This window comes from Sminthopsis crassicaudata, chromosome 2 (assembly GCF_048593235.1).
Source record: "Sminthopsis crassicaudata isolate SCR6 chromosome 2, ASM4859323v1, whole genome shotgun sequence".
Taxonomy (NCBI): domain Eukaryota; kingdom Metazoa; phylum Chordata; class Mammalia; order Dasyuromorphia; family Dasyuridae; genus Sminthopsis; species Sminthopsis crassicaudata.
The window spans coordinates 273860224-273888052 of record NC_133618.1 but is presented as its reverse complement, the minus strand read 5'-3'; the positions used below and the strand labels follow the sequence as shown (position 1 = coordinate 273888052).

Below are 27829 nucleotides of genomic sequence, written 5' to 3'. Positions count from 1 at the left end.
TAAAACTTAAGCAGTTACCAATAGGCTATAATCTACTGATTAAGGACCCTTGATTTAAATTCTCAGAGGATTTCCCAAACACTGATTCAAGGCAGGTGGTTGAAGGATTTGCAAAGTAGTTCCAAATGAAGCCCAAAGACTATGATGTGACTTCCTAGACAGTCTCCTTTCCTATCTCCAAAAGTTAATGTAAGAAATTTGGCTTCAAATTATTCCATTTCTTCCTTAATTCAGATTTGGTGCTGCTGGAAGCAAAAATATAATTGATGGATTCATAGGAGAGATCCCACATCTGTGTCTGGGTCAAACCGAATGTCTCAGCAGCTAGCTGGTACTCCTGAGAAAGGTGTGTGGCAAAAACACCCTTATCATCAGTCTGCCGATATAAACCAAGAAAGTTTCATAATTAGAATTTTAAGAAAATGATTGTTTTCCCTCTATAATGTATACAGGACTATATTTATACAGGCCTTATATATATATTTTTGGCTCCCAGAATCCCTAAATCCCAAAGCCCTCTTTTCATACCTACCTATGAGAAGGTAAGAGAGAATCTTGAGAAACTAAGAATCAGAAATCCTTGGTTCTTGTCTCAAGTTTAAGTGACCCTGGCAAGTCATTTAACCTCTCTTAGTCTTGCTTATGAAAAAGTAACCTGTCCTAGTTTGGTAAAATGTGAAGTGCTATATACAAAGATCAAATATTATGTTACTCACTGGGCCCCAGGATTAGGGATGAAGCAGTAGGAGAAGAGTACATTTCTCATTTATAAATTCTCTACCATCTTTCCCAAGTTAGTTGCTTCCCTGGTTCTTTTCGTGAAGCCAAGAGCTATTCACCCTATTCTTATGCAATTCTTCCTGCCAAACCAACCACTCAACTAATTGCTTAAGCAATATTGGGAGGTATCTAAGGTAGATGATTCAGTTATTAATGTTACATTTGGTTTACTACAAAAGCAGAAGAAAAAAAGAAACAAAATATTTTAAGCAAAGCGTCTTACTTACACAAATTACAGAAGGGTGGCCTATGCTGTACCAGAATCCAAAGTGATGCTGATCATAAGAAGGTACTGTCTGACTTTTGACGTTTGACGTCAAACAGAGTTCTAAATAAAATAACAACACAAAACAAACACTATATTAAAACCACGGAAAGGCAATTAATCCACACTATGCTCCACAGAAAGATTAACCAAATGTTTTCATATAATAGCATCTCATAATTTAAAAATTTTTGTTTAGTAAATATAATTAGGTGCATTTGTAGTTCACTAGTGAAACAAAATTCTTCTATTATTACAAACAAAACTTTTCTATTATTACATCAGGTGATAGCAAATTATAATAACACTACTTTTTCACTTTCTCCTCTCCCTTAAAATTCATTTCCATAGATTTCCATCCATTCCATGTGGAGTTTCCACATACCTTACCAACTACAGGGTCAGCATTATAATGTATAATAATATAGGGAATGGTCTTGGAAGCCCAGCAGACGTGATGAGGGTTGGGGAGTTAGAATATAGGAAGATTTCTTTTTTTAAGGCTGGGGTACCCAACCTAATCCTAGCTTTATTACAGAAACTCAGGTGAACCTTGAAAATACAGGAGGAGAGTGGAAACTGCAGCATTCCACGTAGGAGACCAGGATAGAATCAGGAAAAGCAAAGCTCTGAACTTTTTCTGTGATCCTATAGAAGAACTGCATTTATTTATCCATATAAACATTCACCTACTACAACAGTAGGCAAAGTAAGTAAATTCTAAGGCTCCTTTACATAATATTACTAAATTCCTACCACAAAAATGCGAAACTTTCCTTGTTGAAATTTTTATGAACTTGGCTCTATGCTTCATGTTAAGAAATTATCAAAATTAGAAATAAAAGCCTGTTCTACCTACCTCCCAGGTTTATGCACAAATTGATTACTTTGAGTATCCTTGTTTCCAAATTGGGCTTCTTAAAAACAGAGCCTGTCTTTTGCTTTTCTTTGTATTTTTGGTGCTTAGCATAATACCTGGCACATAGTAGACACTTAATAAATGTATATTGACTAAATTAATCATTTCAAGGCAAAGAGAAGCCAAGAGCACTCTGGTGAGCCCTAGGTGAGCATGTTCTCTAGCCATGATAAAGGTCCAGGCCCGAGTACTTTAGAATAGATTCTTGTCAATCCTTCTTTGAGGCAGGGCCTAGGGTATAGGGAAGCTCGATGATGTGTGAAACGTATTTGCAATGTGTTTCTGTTCAAATAGCCTCCATACTTAAAAATCTGGGAAAATAGTAGAAGCATGCATTGGCTAGCAGATACCTGAATAACTTATGACTTTTCCTGATTTTGTATATTTTTAAATAAATATTGCATTTTTCTAACAGATTTTTTTTGTTGTTGTTGTTCAGTCATTTCAGTCACGTCCAACTCTGTGGCCCCATTTAGGTTTTCTCAGCAAAGATACTGGAGTGGTTTGCCATTTTGTTCTCTAGTTCACTTAAGTGATAAGCAACTGAGTTAATAGAGTTAAGGGACTTGCACAGGTTCACGAAGCTACTAAATATCTGAGATCAGACTGGAACTCAGGAAGATGAGTCTTTTTGATTCCAGACCTGATATACTATCTGCTGTATCATCTAATTGTACCCAATAAATGCCATTTTAAGCTTTTATTTTAAAACAGCACTAAATTAATCCATATATATGTATATATATAAATATATATATATATACATATATATATATATATATATGTATATGTGTTGCTTTAGAGTATAGTCTCTCAAAATATGAGTTGTGAGGGGAGTTTGGAAGGGTTTCTGTGATTGGGACCTCACCTAGTGGTATGCGGTTCTGTCTTACAAACTCCACCAGATCCAGTGACCCTCCTTCACACGAACTGAGAAATGTCCCGTGGCCAATTCTATCAGGAGGCAACCCCAGGAGAACTTGGGTTTCTTTTTCTTGGTTTGGAATCTAAAAATGATACATATAAACATATGTAGGTTTAAAAAAAAAAAAACCCTCAAAACCTGATATAGTAGTTCTCAGCTTTTTTTTTTTTTTTTTTTTTCTGGGATTTTCATTGCTAACTATATGGCTCTGATGCATAGAAGGCGTTCACATATCATCTTGTTTTCTTCTGATGAATCTTTTTCTCTCTCCTTTTTCCCCCCTTCCTTTTTACCTACTGCACTAGATTCCTCTCAATTTAATATTAATGTCTAATTAATATTAATGTTTTAATAATTAATATTAACTTAACATTAATGTTTTGTTTTGGCAGAGTTAGCTATGTCCCATATTCACAGTTAAAGAGTTAACAAAAGTTTCACTGTAACACTCAAGGCTTAGGAAATTTTGTTTTGTTTTGTTTTGTTTTTCCAAAATGTTTTAAATGTTTTTAAAGCAATGGAAAAAAAGTAGGAGTAAAAATAGGAATCTCACAGGCTTAAGGAAGTGAACATATTTTGGGAAAAGAAGTACATATATGGACTAAACATTGTTCTGTTATGTCTATACATATTCTATGTAGATTAAATTTAGTCAAAATGCTTGCCCTACCTTAAAACTTTGGGCAAAAAAAAAAAAAACCCAAGATTTGTTTGGACAACAAAATTCTTAGATCTACTGATGAATTTTTGATATGGTCCAAAAGCATCTCAATTTTCTTAAGTTTCTCTGTAAAATGGGGAGGAATCCCTACCTACTTTATACTTATATCACTATTATTATCATATAACTAAATGCTCATTATCTGAGGATGAAAATCAGTCTTTGCTATTCAAGTTTTGTGAGTGTATACTTTATTTAGCGTTGTAATGAGTCATTTTGGGTAGGGGGAAGAAGAGAGCTGATGGGGAGGTAAGAGAGACCGGCAGTATGGATAACCACGGAGATCTGTATGCATCAAGAGGAAAAATTGTAGCTATGAACTCTCCCAGGATGGAAGCGTTTCCTCTGGCTAATTTTCATTGGGGCATAGTATTCTATACAGTTATAGTTCTGCCACTGGCAGATGTTTAGCAACTGAGAAGTGACTCATCTCCTTGCTCACTATATGCATGATAAATAGTTTTTTCCCCTATTCTCTCCCACTTCAAAGTCACTTCAAATACCTCATGTTAAATACTCATTAAAATATCACATCCTGGGACAAGTGCAACAGCAATAGTCCTCAGCACAGGGAGACACTCAATGCTTTCAGTGACAAAGAGGATAAGAAGCTTCTGTCTATTTTTCCAATTCCGGCAAAATGTTGATATTAAGTTGTTTTGAATACTGTGATTGATAACAAACTGAAGTATTAGCAAATACTGATTTTCAAAACCCAAAATAAGGACACTTTCACAAAGAAAAATAATATTATAAATTGCAACAGTTTATCTACTTTTTCCCTTTCTTTTTTCTTGTGAAGCAATTGAGGTTAAGTGACTTGCTACTAAGTGTCTGAGATCAAAGTTGAACTCAGATCCTCCTGACTTAGGGTCAGTGCTCTGGATTATTTTGAATTGTATACTTTCCCCATGTGATAGTGGGAAAAGAAATTTTTTTTGCTTGAGATTATTTACCTCTGAAAGATGCAATGCCAACTTCAGACCTGCTTTTTTTGCTTCCAAAAGAGGTTCCAAAAAGTCTTTCCCATGTCCTGCCTTAAAGAGAAAAATTAAAATAAGGCTGAATGGGACTTATGAATAAACTGGGGAAATTAGCTATGCTATTTGAAAAACCCACTAACATGCTGGGAGGAGACAGTGATCAACATTAAGTAAGCACAATATTAGTTACTAATAGTGATTTTAAGGTGTTAAACAAAATGTAGAAATTTCTTAAAGGAGTTTTAAGTTGAAAGTGACCTTAGAGATGCTCACCTCTATTCTCCTCTACCCTCTTGTCTTCTTGATTTGCTAACTACTAACCCTTGAAAACCTCTATTCCTACCGATATGCTGCTGAGTGCTATAGGATTCCACATAACTGGCCTAACTAGGTTTAGTACAAATTTATGTTAACTAATCTTAGTTGGGACCTTGCTGTCACAAGAGAATGATTCTTTTGCTCTTTGCTGACTGTTCTGTTCCCCAGAGCAACTATTCCAAACTTCTTTTTCCTCTAGCTGCTCATATTTAACACATCCCTACAGCTGTTTAGCAGAAGACCCCACCCTCCTACTCACTAAGGAAAGAAGTCATTTCCTGTGAGCTCTCTGCTCTACACCTAAAAAATCTGTTGCTATTATCTTCCAATAACACTTTCTTTACCACAGTGTATCGAAGAAGGGGACCTTGGTGACAAGGTCAAGTCCTGTAATCACTTTCTACTCTTCTAATCTTCAGTCTCTCCCTATCCACTGGTTCCCTTTTCCTGTTCCTGTTCCTGACCCACTCTCCTATATCTTTAATAAACCTCCATTAGCTGCCATTCCTACAAAATCTTAAATCACTTTCTTATCTCTCATAGCCAAAGACTTAGGAAAAGCTCTCTGTATCCTACTGTCTCTTTTCTCTAACTACTTAATCTCTTGCAATCTGTTTTCCAAGGTTACCACTCAAATGAAACAGCTTTCTCCAGTGTTACCAATCTCTGTAACTGCCAAATTCAGTGGCCTTTTCATAATCCTGATCATTCTTAATCTCTCTCTAGCTTTTGATAATGTTGCCCACTTTCTCCTCCTGGATATATACCTTGGATTTCTGTGACATTGTTGTATCTTGGTTCTCTTCCAATCTAGCCATGCTTAAGTCATCTTGGCTTAATCATTACAAATATCTAGCCCCCAACTGTGGCTGCATACCAAAATTGTCATCCACTTCTCTTTTCTCTATTTTCTATTTTGGTTATCTTATTGGCTCCCATGGGTTGAACAATCATCTCTATGCAGGTAACTTCCCGATCAATCCTAGTCTTTCTTTTGAGGTTCAGTTCCACATTACCATTTCCAAATGTAGGTATGTCAAAATAGATTAATACTTCCCCTGACCCCCTTTCCCCTATCATCTTTCCAATTTCCTTACTTAAGACATTATTCTTTTAGTCACCTGGGCTGGCAATCTGAGTCATCATACTCAGCTTCATTTTTTTACATTCTCAAATCTAAATCAATTGCCAAATCTCTTTGATTCTATCTCTACAACAACTTTCACATCTGTCCCCATTTACCATTCCACCCTCACTCACTACAATACTGAGATCCTCTGCACTTTTCACCTCACTTGCAGCAGTAGTATCCTAATTGGTCTTCCTATCTTCTTAAAGTCTCTTTTCCAATCCATCTGCCACACAGCTGCTCAAACAGTATTCCTAAAGGTCATATCTGATGACATTATTCTCCTGCCCTTAAAGTGCTTTATATCAAGGTTTTATATTCAGAATAAAATGCAAACTTCTTTCTCACATTTAGTATACTTCACAATCTAAATCCACCTTACCCTTTTAGACTTATTATACATTACTCTTTCACACTTTCCACATTCCAGGTAAAAATGTCTTTCAGTTTCTAAACACAACATTCCTATCTCCTACTTCTGCACTTCTATAGAGGCTCCCCATGGTTAGAATGAAAGTCATTCTTCCCTTCATCTCTTAAGTTTCATTTAAGCTCAGCCTGAGCCCCTGCCTCTCCCTTAAGTCCCTTCTTCATTACTTTTTATGTTTACTTAAATGTGTATATATTGTTTCCCTTGGCAAAATGCAAACCCCTCAAGGACAGGAACTTTTATTTCTGTGTCTGTATTCCTAGCAATTATCACAATACATAACAGATGCTTACTAAGTGCTTGTGGGCTGACTGATCTTCATTTCATATAAGAAAAAACTGGTTCAGTGAGGTTAAATTGTGTCCACCATGACTGAGTTCACAATAAAACTAAAGCCATAACCCAGGTCTTCTGTCTCTAAATTCTGCTCTTTCCATTATATAATACTCAAAATAATCTTGGAATACTGACAAATCTATGCTACAGAAGTGTAAAGTAGAAGGAAATGAACCAAATGGACCTGCCTAAATTTCAAAGTCTGTCATTACTGTTCAAGCCATTCTTTTCTGTTAAAAAGGTGAATGGAGATAATAAGGGAATTTTCTCAGGTTCACAAAGTCTTCTGGGGAAGATGATGTAGACCCATAAAGAGTGCAAGCCTTTTTCAGATCTTTGATAATTCCTAGATTAAACAGTGTATTTTCTTTTTTCTTGACCTGAAGAGTCAAACTCTTCAATCACAGGGTATGCTTTTATTTTTAAATCAGATATATCTTGTCCTTCCTCTTTAGCTTTAATTAGTGCCCTTAGTGTCATAGGGGGTGGACAAAACTCCTGCATGGATGGTGCTGATGATGTCACTGCCCTTCCCCTTCCTCCTTCCTCCCTCTACTCTCTAAGGCAAAATTGAGGGAGGATGGTCAAGAGATGGGGAATGCCCTAAAGGCACCTGCTCTGGTGTAAATGAGTTGTAAAAATAAGAAGCACCACACTCTTTAAGCTTATCGGTATGGTACATAAGATCCAATTCTCCATGCCTTTCAGCTGCTTTGTCAGTACCATCTCCCCCTCCTCTTTCTCCTCATACTTAAGTCAAAGGACTTAAGAAACCATTTCTTGGCGTCTGGTCAGTAGTATAAAATGCAAAACTCTTATAAATTCTAATCATCTGGGTTATGTTAGAAGATGAAATATTTACAATGAAGTTCTTTTCCCACTAAAACATCTTGCTCTGTAATAACAAAATAAGAATAATTACTTTTAGGAAAAACTCACAGAGGGGTCTCCACTCAAGTCAATGCCAACGACAGTATCCTCAGAGGAAAGGAAGAATTCTTTGGCAAGTTTAACAGTCTCTTTTGCTACTGAAGTTCCACCTCTTCTGTCTATTGCTATTAAATATCTGCAATACAGGTGAACAGCTGACAGTGAAAAAATACATAGCCAAAGAGAGAAAACAGGACCATCAATGTAAGGAGTACAGATATAGGCACTGTGTGTGTGTGTGTGAAACAACTAATATGATTTTAATCAAAGCAATACTTAGAAGAGACAGAAAACAAAAGCCAATTATGTTCTAGCAATACTTAATACATAATATGTTGCAGTATGTTAAATTCTCCTATTGGGGAATGAGTTCATGATCTTATTTTAAAAATAAGCTTTACTAAAGCTTTTTACTACTATATTACAATCATTTCCATATGCCCAACATATAAACCCTACTTTCTTTTATAAGAAAGAAAAATGTACATTCTATGCCTATATTTGTCCACCACTTTTTCAAGGAAAGGAAAATATCTTTCATTATCTTTTTTTTTCCTGGAGCAATGACATAGTTCAATTTGTGTTTCGTATGTTTTGTTTACATCAGTATTATAATTTTGTAAATGGTTTAATTTTTATTCATTCTGAATCAACTCATTTAAGTCCTTTTAATTCTTCACATATCAATTTTTTATAACACAATAATATATTACTATGTCCAGATAGTTTCGCTATTTGGTAGCACATAAAAAAAGGAAGTCACCATTTAAGTTTTATATAGTAGATGGAGACTATCTCCCCATAGACCATGAAAGGGATAGCTCTGTGTGCTCCCTCCTAAGTGACACTATTTGCTTTTAATTAACTGACTGAACTATTTGCTTTTAATTAATTGATTGATTATTTTTTAACACACATTGCTTTATGAATCATGTTGGGAGAGAAAAATCAAAGCAAAAGGGAAAAACCATGGGATACACACACACACACGAAGTGAACATAGCATGTGTTGATTTATATTCAGTCCTTAGTTCTTTTTCAAGATGCATTTGGCATTTTCTGTCCAAAGTCTATTGGGATTGCTTCAACTGGATTGGATTCAACTGGATGTGTGACCTGAAGCATGGAAAAAGGCAGAACTGGAGAACACACTCAGTAAATTATCTACTCCAGCCTCCTTATTTTACAAAAGCAAACAGAGGCCTAGGAGAGAAATGCCTACATTCTAAGGGGTAGGAGTAGATGAGTCAAGATTTGAACAGAGGTGCTCATTCAAAATACTGCAGTTGCTCCACTGCTCTATCCTGCCTCTGAGGCCAAATCTTTGTTGTTGCTGACATTTAAAATTATTTCAAAATTTCTAAACAATGAAAAATCTGTTTCCCTACACAGTATTAAGCTACAACATTAATCATTCCATAAAAATCAATCACACCTGAGACTCAGTAGTAAAATGTCATGCTCTTGTCTTTGTAGTAAAAGATATAATGTTTCTTACCTCACCTCAATATCCAAATTTTCTTGTTTAGACTGTTTTATGCCTTCTAGAACAGTTTCCACATAAGACTTTTTGGTCATACCTAGGAAGAGCACATGCAAACATTAATGTCAAATTGAATAAAATTTCACCATAAAAAGGAATATCCCTGCAAATATTTTCATGTCAGGAAAAGAGGGAGAAATGAGCTAAAGCACGATCCTTTTTTAAAAGTAACCTCTTCTAAAATTTCAAGTATTTATTTCTTAGTAGGGACAAGAAGATTCCAGTCTCCCATACTCAAACTCCTATCTCTTGGGTCAGCAGCAAAAAATTAACATTCCTGGGTACCCAAATTTTTATCCTCAGATGAGGTAGTTCTACCCTAGTAGCCTCCTTTTGAATGTCCACCCCAAATGGAAGAGGCCCCTTGATACTGCTAAACTAATTAGCATCATTCCCTCACTCTTCCTCATCCTACACAAGACACACTATCCTACTCAGATTTTTTTTTAGGCAAAGTTCTTCCCCGATTACTATGTATATTTTAATGCTTATTCTAAAGTTTAAAAATATAAATGAGGACTACTGTTCACCTCCCCCCTCCCATCTTCCTGATTTCAAAAATTTGCTTCACTACAAAAAAGTCTTAGAAATAATTTCAAAACAATTTCCCACCAAAAGTTTTACTGGCCTATAAGTTTCAACAGCAAAGCTTATATAATAGAAATTCTGTAAAACAGTAGCACCTACACAAATCTCCAGAATACTTCCAAATCATGTTTAAGTCTCCATTGAGGTGTGTGTGTGTGTGTCTGTGTGTGCACGCGCGCGTGAGCACATGCATCTATGGAGGTCACATTCCAAAAAATATTAAAATATTTCACTTGATTTCAACTTGATTTTTATCTACCAAGGAATTTTTCCATCATAAACATTCAAGAAAAATTAAACACTTATGTGCAAATCACTGTTAGGAACATCTAATAAAGACAAGAAAAAGCCTTGCCCTTGAGGAGCTTGTTTTATTGGCAGATGCAGTAAAACATGTATATAAATAAAAATGGGGATGATGCAAAAAATTAGGAAATGTTGTTATAATGGTGGAGGGGGTACCTAAGTTGAGTCTTAAAAAAAGCTAAGGCTTCTAAAAGGCAGGGGTGAGAGGAAACTATGAATTTCAATCATAGGGGACAATCTGGATGAAAGTACAAGTATAAAAGATAGAATGCTAAATCAGGTGATAAGTACTAAGTTAGAACGCTGAACATGTGAAGAGAAGGGAGAAGAAACAAGTCTGGAAAGCTATGTCAGATCTTAGGAGCTTTAAATAACCCAAAGGCAATAAGGAGAGTGAAAGAATGAGCTGGGCAAGCCTGGGCACTTCATCAAGTTAATTCTTTCAACTGTGTTGGGGATGGATTGAAAAGAGGAAGAAACTGTATTCAAGGAGTCCAATTAGGAGATTCCTGTAATAGTCCTAGAAAGAGGTGGTAGTTGTGTAAAGCTAGATAGTGAGTCTATGAATAGAGAGATAGAGAAAATGCAAGAAAGATTAGGGAGGGAGAACATTCATTTGGCAACTGACGGGATATAAGCAAAGAGTCCACATGATTCTGAGACTAAAATCCTGGGTTACTCAGTAGGGTCCACTGGAGATAACAACATGGTTTTAATTTTGCTGCTACAAAACATCATCTGGATTCTCTTTAATAGAAAAATCTCATTTAGTGTCCTTTGCATAATGAACAGGGAACAGTATCATGTTAAGAAAGACAATCAAGTCAAAAGACACAAAACCACATGGAAGTACCCTTACTATATAGCATAAAAAAAATAGCTACAAAAGAAGCATATAAGTAATGATTTAATTTAAAAAGCATTTTCTACAGGGCTGGCTTTAATATTTAGTTTCTTGTAGGCCTAAGGAGAAGTGATGCTGTGTAAAGATAGATTGATCTGTACCTGAATTTCTGATCTTTGTGTGATCATAAGTCATTCATTAATAGGATCTGCACAAATAGCTGCAGAGCTGGACTGTTCACTCTAGAAGAACTTATTAAATCATTTCCAAATAAAACATCAATCAAGGCATCAACAAATATTTACTGAATGCCTACTGCATGCTTAGAACTGAGCCTGATGATGTGGGGAAATACAGAAGTAGTCTAAGCCGTGATCACTCTTTCAGGAAGTTTACAATCTGGCTGGAGAAAGGAGACACATGAAACAATTAGAGGACAATACATAACAGAAAAGTAAGTGCTTCCCATTTATGAAGTTAATGCAGAGAAAACGGGAAGTGGTAAGCTATATTAATTAGGCATGTTTTAGGTCCCTAATTAACACTTATAGACAATAAGATGGTGCAGTGGATAGAGCAGTTGACCTGAACTCAAAAAGAATTGAGTTCAAAACCGACCTTCCATATGACTCTGGGCAAGTCACATAATCCTGTTTGCCTCAATTTCCTCCTCTATAAAATGAACTTGAAAAGGAAATGGCAAAATACTGTAGTATCTTTGCTTAAGAAAACCCCAAATGGGGATACGAAAAGTCGGACACAACTGAAAAACAACTAAATAACAACAAATTAAAGTATATCTTAGAATCTACCTGTTGTATTTTCTTCTCTAGGTGTACTCCTCAGTTCTAGATACTTGACACCATCATCAGCAAATTCTTTAATAACATCTTTTGTGACCTGGTAACATAGTAGTCCACATTATTATGTAAAATAAACCATCAATATGTATAATGGGTAAATACTGAGGTAGTAGAAGTAATCATTTATAAAAAAATCTTTGTTACATACTCTAAAATATATGAAATTTTGCAAAATAATTTACAAAATTTACATCAGCTCTGCTCTCATCACCCATGCTAAGTGAAATTCATAAGTGAATCTTTTAACTATATCCTTGACTTTTCCTTTAGCCATTAAAAAATTCTAATCAATAGGTTTGTGAGAATAAAGAATGAAGATGAAAATAGATTCTTAAACTAAGAGCTATCATGAAGTTTGTTAATTTCTGACAGCTTAAAGGCATGACTTAAATATGATGACATAAATATGATGATGTATGATGTAAATTTAATGATGCCAGATACTCAAAGTGTGAAAAATATTTTTTACTTTCTTAATGATTCATGTTATATCATTAGGTTTTTCAAGAAACTTGAAAAATAGTGAAATTGGGAAAATAAAGGTCTCATTATTTGACTTATTTCTCCAATGTTGAAGGATAGCATAAATTTTGTTATGTGATTTTGATTGTTATGTCATCTTATTAATTATTAAAAGTTTCTATTTAAATCTAAAATGAGAATTTAGTCTGTTTTTGTTATCTATAAGGATTAAATAAAGTAGCTTCCAGTAATTTTGTCTTTTAGTTCTAATATCTTTTTTAGATAAATTATTAGAGGTTGATGTCTTTAAACCCCATTCTTCCTTTCCTTTGATTATTTAATATTTATTGAAATTTATACGCTTAATGGTCTTAACTCTGTCTTTATCACTAATCCCTTCTGTCACTAAGCACTTTTGAACAAAATTCAGCCCTGAAGAATTCTTTTACTTCATTCCTTCTAAAGAACCTTGAATCATGGCTTTAAGTTAAATGAAATTTATTTAAAATTAAATTTATTCCCTTCTCTTTCTCCTTTCAATGATTCATATGAGACTCTCTGTCAGAAAAGAGACTTTAAGGCTCCTTTTTATTTATCAAGTAAAATGCTTCTTTAATAATTAGTGAACATTAAACAGAATAGAATCTATTTTTTTTCAGTCAATTATAAGATGGTAAAGATATGGTCTGTTATACAGAATCATAGTTGAAATCTGCCTGGTGCACTTTTCATATTTTGATTGAAGATCCCTGATATCCTTAATATATATGTAGATCATGCTCATATTTTGCAGTGATGAGAAAGTAGGCATATCTTTCCATTCCTTTAATGTCATCTCATTTTTTCCATTTTTGGTTATTTTTTGCTTTTTAATTTAATTTTGCTTTCCTTTGTTATCTTTCCCTATCAAAATAATTCTTCCTCAATGTTTAATGTCATCTTTCTTTTTTTCCATTCTTTTGTTTTTTGCTTTTTAATTTAATTTTGCTTTTCTTTGTTATCTTTCTTTCCTTATCAAAATAATTCTTCCTCAATGTTTAATGTCATCTGATTTTTTTCCATTTTTTTGCTTTTTAATTTTGCTTTCCTTTTCTTATCTTTCTTTCCCTATCAAAATAATTCTTCCTCAATGTTTAATGTCATCTCTGATTTTTTCCATTTTTTTGCTATTTTTTGCTTTTTAATTTTGCTTTCCTTTGTTATCTTTCTTTCCCTATCAAAATAATTCTTCCTCTTGTTTTCAAGAATGTCATTGACAGGGATGATTTCCTCAATGGATACTTAGTCTGATCTAGTCTCCTTTTTCAAATTCATCTTCCTAAGTATTATATTTCTCTCCATAGGTAGGCACCTAAAGAACTGAGATTTTAAATAAAATCATATTTTATTTAAATATGGCTAAGCAAATACGATGCTCCATGACTATTCCTTAGAATATATGATGAAAAATGCCATCCCCATCACCAAAGAAAGAATGAATGGAGTCTGAATGCAACATACTTTTTCTTTGCTTTCTCTTTTTTTTTTTTTTTTGAGGGAGATGAAGGAGTGCAGTCTGTTTTCTTTCATATCATGACCAATTTATAACCTATATCAAATCACTTGCTTTCTCAATTGAATTGGGGGAGAGGAGAGAACAAAAGAATTTGGAACTCACAAGAAAAAGTTAAAACTTATTTTTGCATAATTATTATTTATAATAATAAGATATTAAGAGTTTAAATATAGAGGTTTTTCTTTCAGTAATCATAGAAATAGTTTTACAGAAACACTGACTAATCACTCCAATTTATGTTTATTTTTTGACCTGGTCAGCTTTCTTGATGAATGTTCTTAAGATGACATGGCTACTTTGCATCTGACCCCAATCTGTTCCTAGATCCATCTCCATTTCTTTGCTTTTTACTATTAAATATGATAAGTGTTTCTTCCTCATAGTGTTCCATCTATATGCCTCTGTGATATTTTACAAATGAGTTTATATTTTTCTCTTATATCCTGTTTTTCTCTGGCTAGCAATGGTATCAAATATGTATTGGCTAAGGTGACTTCTGGGTCCTTTTGGCTTTCTCTTTTGTGATGATAATTTTGATACCCCTGTCAAATAAATTAGTATATACTCAATTTATTGTGATTTGATGGGTATCAGTGATCATATTAATGAATAAACAGAAAAAGATCAAGCTTAAATCAGTTATGTATATTAATACTATCAGGATAAGTTACAAATGTTAGGACCAAATAACCTCCTTTAATATTAATGATAGATATTATGTATTAGTTGTATCATATAAATTATAGGATAAAATATGATTGTCTGTTATAAAGAATTATATTTTCATTAATCTTGTAATTTGTAATACCAGCAAAAATACCTCTCACTTTTATAAATCACCAGTACTACCTATTGATATATTCTCTCACCCATCACTTTCTTAACTTCTAAGATACTACTGACCAGAACATAAAATATCTGACTTTCTAGGAAAATCCCTGCTGAGGCGGCAGGTGAAATGCTTTTTCCAAGAAAAACCTGATACAGAATTGGAGATTTAAAAGTCTGCTGACACAATAATTACGTTTATTAACCCCTCAACTAATCAAAGTTTTCTCAACTTCCGACATTAATTTGTAATGAAATAAAATTACTTTACTCTCATTCTGTAAGTACTGGCCACTATGATGTAGTAGGGGTCTCTGATCATGAGGAAGACCTTGGACATAACAGTCAAGAGCCCCCCTTATAAATTAAAAATATTTAGAGTGCCTCAGTGTCCTTTTGTTGCACACCAGATTGGAATTTTGGGGTCATACCTTTTTGTGACTTTTATTTCAGTTACAATTTTGCAGGAAGCACAGATAAACAAGATTTTTTTATCTTTGTCTTTTTCTATTTCTTGCTCATTAACAATTTGAGTAAATCTGGTTGAAACTGTTACAATCATGTCATGTTATATTTTCATAATTTTCCACATTGATGCTGATTAGTCAATTTGCAATTGCATACCGATGAATGATACTAATATCATTCTCATATAAGTCATTTTCTGCCTCATAAGATATGGTTTCACTTTTTGTCGATTTCTGTTCCTCACATCGAATACTTTCCAACTTCCTCTTTGAAAGAGGATTCATGACATAAAGACTTAATGCTTCATTGTAGTTAATAAGTCTTGGACTCTTTTGTTTCTCCAGTGGGCCACAGTTTTTGCCATTCCTTCTATGTTCACTTTAATAATGAAATCATTGAGTTATAAAAGTTTACGTGGAGTTTTTTTCCCTCTCCATCCTTTGCAAGGGGCATTTGATGTATAATTACAATTATCTTTATGGTGATCACGAGCTTATACTCTTAATGAGCAATGCAAGGTAGGAAGAATCCAAATATTTCAAGAAATGATGTTTCACGTTGACTTTGAGCATTGTGATGTTTAAAAAGATTTGAGAGACATAGTTTCTAGGTATTTTAACCAATTTTATTAATAAGTCCAGTAGTTCTTAATAAAAGGATGGTCATTTGGCCATCTCTTTTAGACCAAAGATAATCATGGCAAAAGGGATTCAAAAGTTTATATACCTTTAAAAACAGTAGATGGTCTATCAAACAGCAATCAAATCTAATTGGTTAATATGATTGGAGGTGGGCTATATTAAAATAAAATGCTGAGTATCTCTTTGGAGAGGGAAAATGTTTAGACTACCTACAGTTTTAGGCTATCAATTCAAAGATTATATCCTATACAAGTTTAAAGGGAATACAATGGGCTTCCCTAACCTAGATTAAATTCCTGATAAGATTGGGTGTTGTCTGACTAAGATGAGTAGTCAATACAATCTCATTATCAGTAATATCCTGAAGAAAAACTGAACTTTTAAAATGAAGAATTTAGCAGAGAATCTCCCCAAGACCTTAGTTATATCAGTAATCATTTCTCACAACATATCATAAAACTAATTTTGCCAACAATACTATTTCCTTCTTCAAGGTAAGTTATCTCTTTTTTTTTTTCTGGTCTTATTTACTGCAATATCATTTCTTCCAGTTGTATGACAATACATTGGTCACTTGACAAGTATCACATTTAGAGTATGTACAATAATTATTTATAAATGTCTGAAGCTGGTTCTTAGCATCATTTGACCTTATTCTTTGGCTACCACATAGAACCAAGAATCATTTTTAATTTGCTCAGTTAAGTTTTTGATTAATTAGTCTTCAGGATCAAAGAATTCATCACCTAATATGGTATTGATAACTATTGTAACTATCTACTAAGTCAATTCAAGAAATATTAGGTACCTGCAAAACCCTATGCTTAGCAGATAAATGTAAAAAATAAAAAGCTTAAGTTACACTCCCTGTCAAAAGATAACAGGACTGTAGATGAAACCTAAAAGTGACTCTGGAAGTCTCATTTAGTACATATTTTACAGAAACTCAGACTCATAGAGGATAATTAATTTGCTCAAGTCTGCTCAGATCTTTCCAGTTACTGGAAATCCAGCTGCTTTGACACTAGATGCAGTATTCTCTCAACTGCTTCAAACTGTTTTTTATCCTCAGGGAACTTATAGTCTGGTAAGAAATATGACACAAAGAGATCTGACTATAAAATAAATAGGCTATAAATAGAAAGATTCTTCTGAATTCAAAGCAGAAAAACCAAAAGAGAATTCTTCAGATAGAGGGGACAATAATTTCATCTTTTTATTTTTTCCTAATAGTTAAGAATGCCAAGATTTATTTCCCCTGCCAGTTTCATAGGGACTATAAATAATGCCACAATGGTCAGTCCCAACAGTCTATAGAATGCAGTTCTCAGTATTAGTCATACATCATATATAAATTTATCTAAGCCATTTTTAAAGTTGCATTTTTTCTGCAACTTCCACTTGATGTGATTACAAATCCAATATGCTACAGGAAATCACCAACTACAAAAAACGTTCCAGAGAATATTAGGCTATAGCTGGAAACAAAAGAATGGATTTAACTTCAGAAAATGTATCTGTTTTGCCATACTTGTTAAGAAAAACTTAAGACTAAATCTTTCTCTGATTAATCTTTAAAAATCATTGATCATTATATATAAGTTCTTAGACAAATGATTTATATTGGTTTTGGCAAAAAAAAAAAAAATCTTATTGAAAACAAAAAATTCAAAATCTTCCATCAGACTCGATGACAAACCAAAAAAGCAAGATTTGAATTATTTAATAATGTGAAAACTAAAAAGTCCCTTAATTTCTTACCATTAATATATCTTCAGGGCTAGTAGTAATCTGATGAATGAGCTGAAACATCTGGAAACATCTGCAACAAAACTCAGAATGAATTTCAAAACATAAACACCTTTATTACCTAACATCAAAAACTTCCGTCAGAGAGAAACTTAAGCACTTGTCTTTTACTGTAATAGTAATATTAATGTGATCGATTCTCTTAGCTTAAAAAACCAGAATCTCTGCAACCAACATGATGTTGTCATTGCACTTATAAGCTCAGAAAACATAAGGGGGAAAAACCCAGAGTTCCTAATTAAGCTCTTATGCTTACTCTTTTAAAGTTCTTTTCTTTCCTTTATCAATCACAGTCATCTGATCATGGATTTTAAGATCTGGCTTTTTGGCTATTAACTTCTTCATAGTAGAAGAACTAATGGATCCATTCAAGTGGGCATGAAGTTCCTAAAAAGAGAAAATTAAGAATTTAAGTACTAACAATATGACAACAAATGTAATAATTAGATGCTTATGCTATACTAGGCAAACTTGACCTATTTTCATTTAAAGACATATGCTTTACAAAGTTTTTATTTTAATGTAAAAAGTTTAAAAATAAGCAATTCTGCCTAGCAAATTTACTTTCATTTGTCAACATAATTAGCATTAATTTAAAAATTATATAATGTTATTAAATTCTTACCACTTTGGGTAATTCCAAGTAAAAATTATTCTTTTGTGGCTGTTGCTGCTCTTCCATTGCCATCATGATTCTAATGTTAAAAAGATCTTCCTTCAAGCAAAAGTGATGTGTCCGCAGATCCCAAAAAGTAGTATTTTTGTTGTGAACTTCCAAGTATAATTCTATTCAGCATGGTCTACAGTCTGAAACCTCTCTCCTACATAGGATTACTTCCACAAATTCTTCCACTATTGGTTGCACAACCAGATCAGGAAAGTGTATCACCTACATTTTCACAAAAACATGAACATTTTCCAACTGATAAAACTATTTTAAGAACAGATCATATCTATGTAATAGGATTCCATTAATCTGTCCTTTAGGAAGCTTGACAACAGTAATTAGTGGGGAGAAAAAATAATTTCAAGAAATGACTTTTAAGAGATTTAAAATTCAAATACTGAAAAGTCTCTGATTAGGTAAGAGAGGACTTTAATCTTAAATTTTAATATAGTAGGCTCAATATCTACAAGTCTAATATGATAAAATTGGAAATTTTCTGCTTTTTAAAATTGGTATGTTCTATTTTGAATTTGTTCATTCCACCTGTATGAAAAAGGTATAGAAGAAACACACAGAATACATTCTCTGTTTATTATATCCCTAAATATGTATTATACCTGTCTACTTTTAGGAGTTGAGGAAGCTTACAGAGTAAGGTTAAAATTTACTAAATTCCAAAAAGAAATTCAAAACCATTGTAGTCTTGTTTCTTTTAAAAATTTTCCTAGCTATTATATTGCTATTCTGACTCTAAATATTTAAAATTTCATCCTTCCATCTCCAGGTTTAAGGGTTACTAGGGCCAAGCCTCATACCCTATCTATTATTATTGACTCATGTTGTACTTTCCCCACCTCCAAGAGTCAGTACTCATCCTTAAGATGAACAGATGGCTTCTCTCTTATCTTTCTCTTCCTTGGATCAAAATAGCCCTTGAAACACATGATTTTCCTTTTTTAGTCTATGAGAGAGAAAGAACTTGCTATATTTAGACAAGGTAAAAAACATTAAGGCTGCAGAGGTATTAAAATAAGGAGAGATTTCTGCTAATATTTATTAACATTGGTTACATTTTTTATATCTAATTAGAAACAGTACTAAGTTTTTGAGCAAATGTTCATAGATTGACACATTTTTAAAAAAATTATCAATGACCACATCTTCCCAAGTGTAATGCTAGATTCATTAAGACTAAGTTTCTTCAAGACAAGGTATTCTATTTTCACTTTTCTGCTTGGCACACAGTGAGCACTCAATAAATGTTTGACTGATGATGCATGCTTGCCCCCAAGGCCATGCCGGGACCAGCTTTTTCTCAATTCCCAAAATTTCATTTAGTAAAAATATGCACACAATTACTATTAATTGCTACTCTTATACTACAGACTTTTTTTTTAGGATGCAACGGGAGGTGCTCTCTTTCAACTTTCATCCAACAAAATAGTCCTAAGCATATGACTTCCTTCTCACAATCATAAAGGATATGGAAGATGGCATACTAAAGTTCATAACAAAGTCAATGTTGGATCACCAAAGCACAAATTTAAACTATATATTTTTTCATTTTTCTTTAGTCTTTTAAATAAAAATTTCCATGCTGGGATGACTCCCAGATCTGCATATACAACCCAAGTCTCTCCAAAGCCCCAATCTCATATTACCAGCTGCCTTTAAGATATCGCAACTTATGTCCCACAGGCATTTCCAATTAACATGTTCAAATGGAACTCATCTTTCCCCTCAAAAGCTTTTCTCTTCTTCCCGACTTCCCTATTCTAGTCAAATATACACCATTTCTCCAGTCATCCTGGCTCTCAACTTTGTAATCATATTCAATCCTTCTCTTGCATTCACTCTACACATCCTACATGTTGCAAAATTTTATTTTTCCTTCCTTCACAACTTTCATATATAGTCCCCTTCTCTCTATCCATACAGCCATAATCTTAGTTCAGATGCTCATCACCTTTTACTTGGTCCTTCTATCTCGGGTCTCTCCTCACTCCAAGTTATCCTCCACTCAGATGCCAAGGTAGGTTTTCCAAAGCTCTGGTATGACCAAGTAACATCCTTTCTCAGTTACCTGCAGTGGCTCCCTGTTACCAGCAGAATCAAAAATAAATACTAATAATATAAATAATACAAATGCAAACAATCAAATTTCAAGAAGAAAAAAGAGTTCTCTAGCATTTATAGTTCTTTATAACCTGACCTCTTTCTACCCTTCCCACCTTCTTAATATCTTACTTGTCTCCACATGCTCTACTCTAGCAACACTGGCCCACATGCAGTTCCTTGAACCAGACATTGCAGCTAGCCTTTGTACTAGCTGTCCCACAAGTCTAGAAATACTATATCCTCATTATCATCACCTTTCAGTTTCCCTGAGTTCTTTCGACAGCTCAAATACCGCTTCTTGCCTTGGAAGTTTTTCCCAATCCTTCCAGATGCTAATATCTAAGACTCCTTTCCCATCTATGCTGTAAATATCTTGTATCTATCTAGTTGTTTCTATATAGTTTCCTTTATTAGAATGTTAATCTCCAGAGAGTAAGAACTATTCTTTTGCCTTCCTTTGTATTCCCAGTACTTAGTACAAAATATGAATATGTACCTGGCACTTATATGCTTTTTGACATCTTCTTAATAAGTTTCCTCCTGATGATAACGTACCACTAGCGTCTTCAGTATCAGATCCTTCCTTCTCTTATACTTCCTGACACACTGATCCCAAAGGAGTTGGTATACCCTTTCTCCCTTCCATTTCCAAACCCATCTTCTGCAGCTACCAAAAGCATAAAGCTGTCTCCTTTGAGGTTCATTCCATCTATTTAAATTATTCTGTCTAGATTCTTATTGCTATAATCTGCTACTCTCTCTTCATACTTTCTTAAGGATAGTACTTGGTTGTACCAGTCCATCCCAATATCTGCCTTCGTACAAATTATGATGTGCTTTCAAACAAAGTGGCCTCCCAGTCCAATCTCCTCAGCTTCCATGACCAATATCTTACTCCACAGATAAAGGAACAAACAGTACATTAGTTCTCTATATCAACCATAACTATGTAACCTATATGATCCTAAACACCAAAATTCCCCACTGACTCACAATCTTTCAACTTCCTCTCTCAATTCACCATAGCCTATCACTCATTGTGACCTCCAATCCTTTCATTTCTCCCTGTTCTCCTACTCCATCCCTCTTGTTCTCTGCTCCCTTTTCTTCCTTCAGTCTTAAACACTACACAGTGGACCATTTCAACTATATATTGTCTTTTATCCACTGTCATCCATCCTCAAATCTCTTGCCCTCTTGTCTTACTGCAACTCATACCATGCCAATGATAGTCAATTCAACTCTTTGCTATCAAATATCATCTGCCTTTTCCACTCCTCCTCTAGGGCACATAATTGTGTTGACCTCTGATTTGCTCCAGACCTGAGAAAGCGGAGGGATCTCTTTGCAAGGACAAAACCACACCATGTGTGACTTTAGATTTCATTGTCTTTTAGCTCCCCCCCAAAGGTTATTTTTTGGATCTTGGCCCTTTGATCATTCCTTGTAGTTTATCTTCTATTTCTCCCTCATTAATGAAATGGTTCCTTCCCTGCTGCCTAAAAACATGTTCAGATCTCTCCTCAAAACAAAACAAAACAAAAAAACTAAACCCCCCCCCAAAAAAAAGTTTGTGACTCAACCATTCTCTTAAGGCACTATCTTATAATTTCTTCCTCCTTTCATAGTCAAACATTATAAAAATTTATATTTTTTGCTTCCATTTGCTCACCTTGAGTCACTTTTCGACATTTTGACAACTGGCTTCTGACACCACATCAATTAGAGCTGCATTCTTCAAGTTTCTCCATCTAGGTGGTATAGTGGATAGAGCAATAGACCTAGTTTCAAAAAGACTTGAATTCAAATGCATCCTCAAACACTCACTAATTATGTGACCCTGGGAAAATCACTTTGCCTCTGTTTGCCTCAGTTTCCTCATCTGTAAAATGAGTCAAAACAGTACCTACCTCACAGGGCTGTTGTGAGGATCAAAAGATATCAGTAAAGCAACCAGAACAATACCTTGCACATAGTAGGTGCCTATTCTCCCCTCCCACTCTTTAATCCTATGCTAAATCGATTAGTCTTTCTTCAGATTCTCACCTTACTTATCTCTCAGCAGCTTCTAACATCGTTCATCATTTTTTTCATGACACTGCTATAACTACTCTTTTTCAGTTTTCTTTTTCAGATCATTCTTCTCTTCATTTCTAAGCATGGATGACCCACAACTATTGTTTTGGAGCTTCTCTTTCTAGTGCTTATGTATTTGACCATCAACTCTATGCAGATGATTCCCAAACTTGTATAGCTTGTCTAATCTCCTGAATTCCAGTTCCACATTGCCAAATGAGTATCAGACAACTCAACACATTCAAAATGAAACTCATTATCATCTCACGATCCTCTGTCCAAACTTACCAATTTCTGTTTGATGGCATCATTATCTAATCACGGAGATTTGCAATTTCAGAATCATCTCTGAGACTCCCTTCTCCCTCATACAACAGACTCAACCAGCTGCTATGCCTACATGACTACTCTACCTCCACATCATGCCCATTCCCTACAACCACTGATCTAGCTCAGGCTGCCATCATCTCTTCTCTGAATTTTTACAATAACCTATTAATTACTCTCCCAGCTTCCTGCCTCTCCCCTCTACAATCCACCTATTACTCAACTGCCTAGTTAATATTCCTAAGACATAGAACTAATCATATAATTTCCTTGCTAAAAATTCTTTAAGGGTTTACTGTTATCTTTAGAACAAAATACAAGTTCCTTGGCAATTAAGTTCAAAACATCACACCTCAAAAAATGTACACTTCTATGTTTCAAACTTTTGTCATCTGATCCTTGAGATCAGCACACCAATTCCTACTTCTAAGATTTTGCCAAGCTATTCCCTATGTATGGAATCTAATCCATTTTCACTGGGCTTCTTAGAATACTTTGTTTCCTTCCAGGCACAATTCAAGTGTCAACTCCTATACGAAGCTTTTCCTTCTCCCTCCTATTGTCAGTCCTCTCTCCAGCTTCCAATAACTGTATCTACTTTTTATGTATCTCACCTAAAAAATGTAAGCTCTGTGAAGGTAAGGACTGATTTGCTTCTGTCTTTATGGCCTAGAGGGCTATCACAATGCCTTCTATGTATTAGGTATTTAATGTTTATTGAATTTCTTTCTTTCTCTTTTTTTTTTCCTAAAAAAAATTTTAACCACAATATCTCTCACTTTTTATGTCACAATGTAACAATAAATCACCAAGGCCTCATTGTTCTTTGTCATTGGTATGTCAAGGCCAGTGAGTTTTACCCTATCTTCGGTTCCTTTTTTTCACTGATTAATTCCCATACGCTCTTTGTTTCTTCCATCAAACCAAGTCCATCCATCCACTGATCTGAATGTTCTCCGTTATCACCCTCAACGATTCCATTCAAAATCCATCTTCTTCAGAGAGCCTTTTTCAGTCCCCACTTCAGAGATTACCTCTAGTCCATTCTGTATCCATCACGTTTATTTCTAGTTGTTGGGATGTTTTCCCCTCATTGGAAAGTAAGCTCCATAACCAGAAGGCCACTGTGCACAGCAACGGCAATGCTGTACCATGATCAACTGTGAATGACTTAACTATTCTCAAACAACACAATCATCCAAAATCATTTCAAAGGACTTAGGATGAGAAATGCCATGCAGCTCCGGAGAGAGAACTGATGGAGTCTGAATGCAGATCGAAGCATACTTTTTTAAACTGTATTTTTCTTGTTTTTTTGGAGGAAGGCTCTGGTGTTGTTTTTTTTTTTTGTTTGTTTGTTTGTTTTGTTTTGTTTTCATGGCTTTTTGAGAAATATTTTGCATGACTGCGCAGGCAAAATATCAAATTGCTTGCCTTTTCAAGGAGGGGAAGGAGACATCTGGACCTCAACATTTAAAAAACTAATGTCAAAAACTTTTTACATGTAACTGAGAAAATTAAAAAAATTAAGCTTTTTGGGGGCAGAACTGTTTTGTTTTGTTTAATAATGCCCACCGCTTAACACAGTGTCTTAGTAAGTAAACACTTAACAAATGCTTGCTCCCGTTCGAGCGCCTCGGTGGCTTTCCATCACTCTCGGACCCCCAGACAAGCCCCGTTCTCTGACTTCGCGTTATCTAAAAGGCCCAAACGGCCTAACCGACTTTGCCCCCCGCACTAAACACTCCTAAGCTGTTCCCACCATCCACCCCACCCCAGAGTCCCAAAAGGAGGCAGGCGCCTGACCTCCCAATCCTACCTCTTAAATACTCCACACCTTTCCAAATATAACGAACAGAAACCGCTTTTCCCTCTCAGTCAGTCCGAAAGATACCAGGAAAAAGATTTATGCCACATGCCCCAGCCAGTTGCCAAGCGGATGTTATTAAGATCCTTAACAACGCTCTCCCCGGAAGTTCTGGAAGACAGGGTTAAAGGCAGAGCCAATCACAAGCAAGTGATCGGTGCTCGTCCCACCCCCCTTTTTCTAATTGGTCGAAAGGGCTCTCTGCGGAAGTAAGCTCCTGCGAGGCCCAGGGAAAGGAGAGGATCCACGTCTGCATGATATCCGGGACCCAGCTAGAACCAAAGTTGAAAGGCGGCGCCGCACGGGAAAGCGCCCTTTTGGACTCTCACAACGAGGGCGGGTAGCCATGGGCCCACGCGGCCGCGAGCGCAGGGCCGGGGCGATCCCGAATACAAACGACAGCAGCTCCCTCAGCAAGTGCTCCCTGGCGGCTCGCGGATACGTGCGCGATCCTTTCGCCTCGCTGCTGGTCTCGGGCGCCCCGCGGCGTGCGCCGCTTATCCACCGGGGTTACTATGTGCGCGCCCGCGCCGTGAGGCACTGCGTGCGTTCTTTTTTGGAGCACGTTCCCGCCGAAGGCGGGTCGCCCCTCCGGCAGATCCTGTCTCTGGGTGCGGGCTCTGACTCCCTGTACTTCCGCCTCAAAGCTGCGGGCCGCCTGGCTCAGGCCGCTGTGTGGGAAGTGGACTTCCCGGAAGTGGCCGAGCGAAAGGCGGCAAAGATTCGCTCCGAGCTTGAGCTGGCTGCTGTGGCGGGGCCGCCCCTGAGCGCCGCAGACTTGGGCTCCGGCCCCAGCGCGGCGCTACACTTCGCCAGCAAGGACTACCGCCTCCTGGGCAGTGACCTGCGCGACCTGGAGGCTCTGGGCCGCTCGCTGGAAGCGTCCGGCCTGGATGTCGGGGCTCCCACGTTGCTGCTGGCCGAGGCCGTGCTCTCGTACCTGGACGTGGGCAGCGCCGCGGCCCTGGTGGCGTGGGCCGCCGGCAGCTTCACCGATGCCGTCTTCATACTGTATGAACAGATGGGGCCTCACGACCCCTTTGGCCAGGTCATGCTGCGGCACTTCGAGCGGCTGAGCTCCCCTTTGCACGGGCTGGCCCGCTTCCCCGACGTGGCGGCCCAGCGGAGACGCTTCCTGGACGCCGGCTGGGGAGCGTGCAGCGTAGTGGACATGAACGAGTTTTACCGGGGCTTCATCCCTGCCCAAGAGCGCGAGCGCATGGAGGCACTGGAACCCTTCGATGAGTTTGAGGAGTGGCACCTGAAGTGTTCCCACTATTTCATATTGGCCGCCTCCAGGGCAGGAGGCCTGGCTCAGACCCTGTTGCTTCCGTCCAGGGAAGCCTTTTCCAGAGTGGAACCGGCCCCTCCCGCCGGTGTCCTGTTCGCCAGGGTGCTAGGCGAGCTAGACGGCCGGCCCTTGAAACGGTTTGGCCATGCCTCGGCCCTGCTGGGCCCCAACGTCATCCTCAGCACTGGGGGCTTTGGCGAGCAGGAGGGCCGACATACGAGGGTGAGCAAATGCCACGTGCTGTTTAAACATCCCGGCTCCAGGTGGAACGCAAGCCTTGTGGGTGCCGCCGGAACCCAGTGGGATGGACGCCTCTTCCATACCATGACGCCCTTCTCAGGCTCTCGGGCTCTTGTGCTGGGCGGACGGCTGTCCCCTGTGACTCCGGCCTTAGGGATGTACTGGCTGTGCTGGCCCTCTCCGGAGGGAAGCGGTGCTGACCTGCCCAAGGGGACCATCGCAGAGGTCGGCCCAGAAGCTGAGTTCCCTTCTCCACGATGGCGACACTCAGCAGCTAAGGTCTTTTGTCAAAGGCAGGAATACTTGTTTGTATATGGCGGGCGCAATGGGAAGGATCCCGTGCTAGGGGATTGGCATTTTCTACACATGGACACTATGACCTGGGTCAGTTTGCCAGTAGAAGGGCCAGACCCTGATGCCCGACATTCTCACAGTGCCTGCAGTTGGAAGGGAGGAGCCCTTATTGCAGGGGGCCTGAATGTTTCAGAGGAACCGCTGGGCTCGGTGCACTTTCTAAAATCAGTCTCTAATGGATTTTGTTGGGAAAAGTTGGAAGTCCAGCCTCCCATCACCCCAAGATATTCTCACACAGCCCATTTATTTGATGGAAAGTTGCTGCTAGTGGGAGGGGTCTGGATACATTCCTCCTCTGTTCCTGGAGTGACAGTGATTGACTTGGCCACAAGACTGAGCTTTGAATACCACATTGACACAACCAGTGTTCCATGGCCTCTGATGCTGCACAACCACACTAGCATCTTACTACAAGAAGAACAACAACTCCTTCTTCTTGGAGGGGGTGGGAACTGCTTTTCTTTTGGTACCCACTTTAATCTCCATCCAGTAACTTTGGACATTACTCTTTTGAGGTCTAGACAATGATTGTGCTGTTCACATAGTAAATAGATTGTGTGTGAAGTGTCCAAAATTAGGAAGCTAATTTTCCATGTCCTGAAATGTTGGGGGAGATTATCTCTGAACTTTTCTCTAGGAGAAACAGACCAGCCAGGGGCCCTTGGTAGAAAATCACAGATACAGTAGTCAAATCATGACAGTAGATAAGCTCATGAAAGAATATGGAAGCTACCTGGAACTTGTAGTTGTGTAAGGCAACTGCATACCATTCAGTGATTGGAAAAATATAAACCACTAGTCTGAAGCACAAACTCAGCAGCGTGAGAGAAGAACTTGAACGACTACGGGAAGAATACCCAAGAAAGCTTATAAATAAGTTGTCATTTTAGTCCATTTTGCCACTATCTCTATATAATCAATTTAGGTAACAAATTTCCAGTTAGCTTGTTTCTTTAAGTTGGATTTTGTTTCGTGTTAAAATAAATTAATTTATTTTTTACATAGTTATAATTTGTCCCTTTCATTGCACAACCTCAACAGGTATAATACACCAAAACATTCCATTCAAAATATGTTTATGCATTTTAAGTTCATTCCCTCTGGCAGGAGGCAAGTGTCATCTTTAGTTTATTGAACTCATGGCTTATTATTCCATTGATCAGAGTCTAAAGTCTTTCATCAAGTTATTTTTCTGTACAATTTTGTCATTATACAAAAATAAAATTGTATAAATTGTTCATTTTCT

General features: G+C 36.8%; 2 protein-coding genes across 9 annotated transcripts; one reads left to right on the top strand and one right to left on the bottom strand.

Annotated features, from left to right (window-relative positions):
• On the bottom strand, window positions 1–25046 carry MAPDA (N6-Methyl-AMP deaminase). Of its 8 annotated transcripts, XM_074289440.1 has the most exons (14): window positions 24651–24915; window positions 22101–22179; window positions 20277–20406; window positions 19165–19271; window positions 18269–18532; window positions 17900–18030; window positions 17596–17656; window positions 11830–11917; window positions 9235–9316; window positions 7746–7872; window positions 4567–4647; window positions 2833–2971; window positions 1008–1108; window positions 1–376 (listed from the first exon to the last, which is right to left on the bottom strand). In XM_074289440.1, the coding sequence occupies exons 5-14, from the start codon at window positions 18332–18334 to the stop codon at window positions 185–187; spliced, it is 1068 nt and encodes a 355-aa protein (XP_074145541.1). In that variant the 5' UTR covers window positions 18335–18532; window positions 19165–19271; window positions 20277–20406; window positions 22101–22179; window positions 24651–24915; the 3' UTR covers window positions 1–184. The 8 variants fall into 8 exon arrangements, with proteins under 8 accessions (XP_074145541.1, XP_074145540.1, XP_074145538.1 ...); XM_074289439.1 differs by lacking the exon at window positions 19165–19271 and having other exon boundaries at window positions 20277–20434; window positions 22028–22179; XM_074289437.1 differs by lacking the exon at window positions 19165–19271.
• LCMT2 (leucine carboxyl methyltransferase 2) lies at window positions 25045–27829 on the top strand. Its single transcript, XM_074289433.1, has one exon. The coding sequence runs from the start codon at window positions 25045–25047 to the stop codon at window positions 27109–27111; it is 2067 nt and encodes a 688-aa protein (XP_074145534.1). The 3' UTR covers window positions 27112–27829.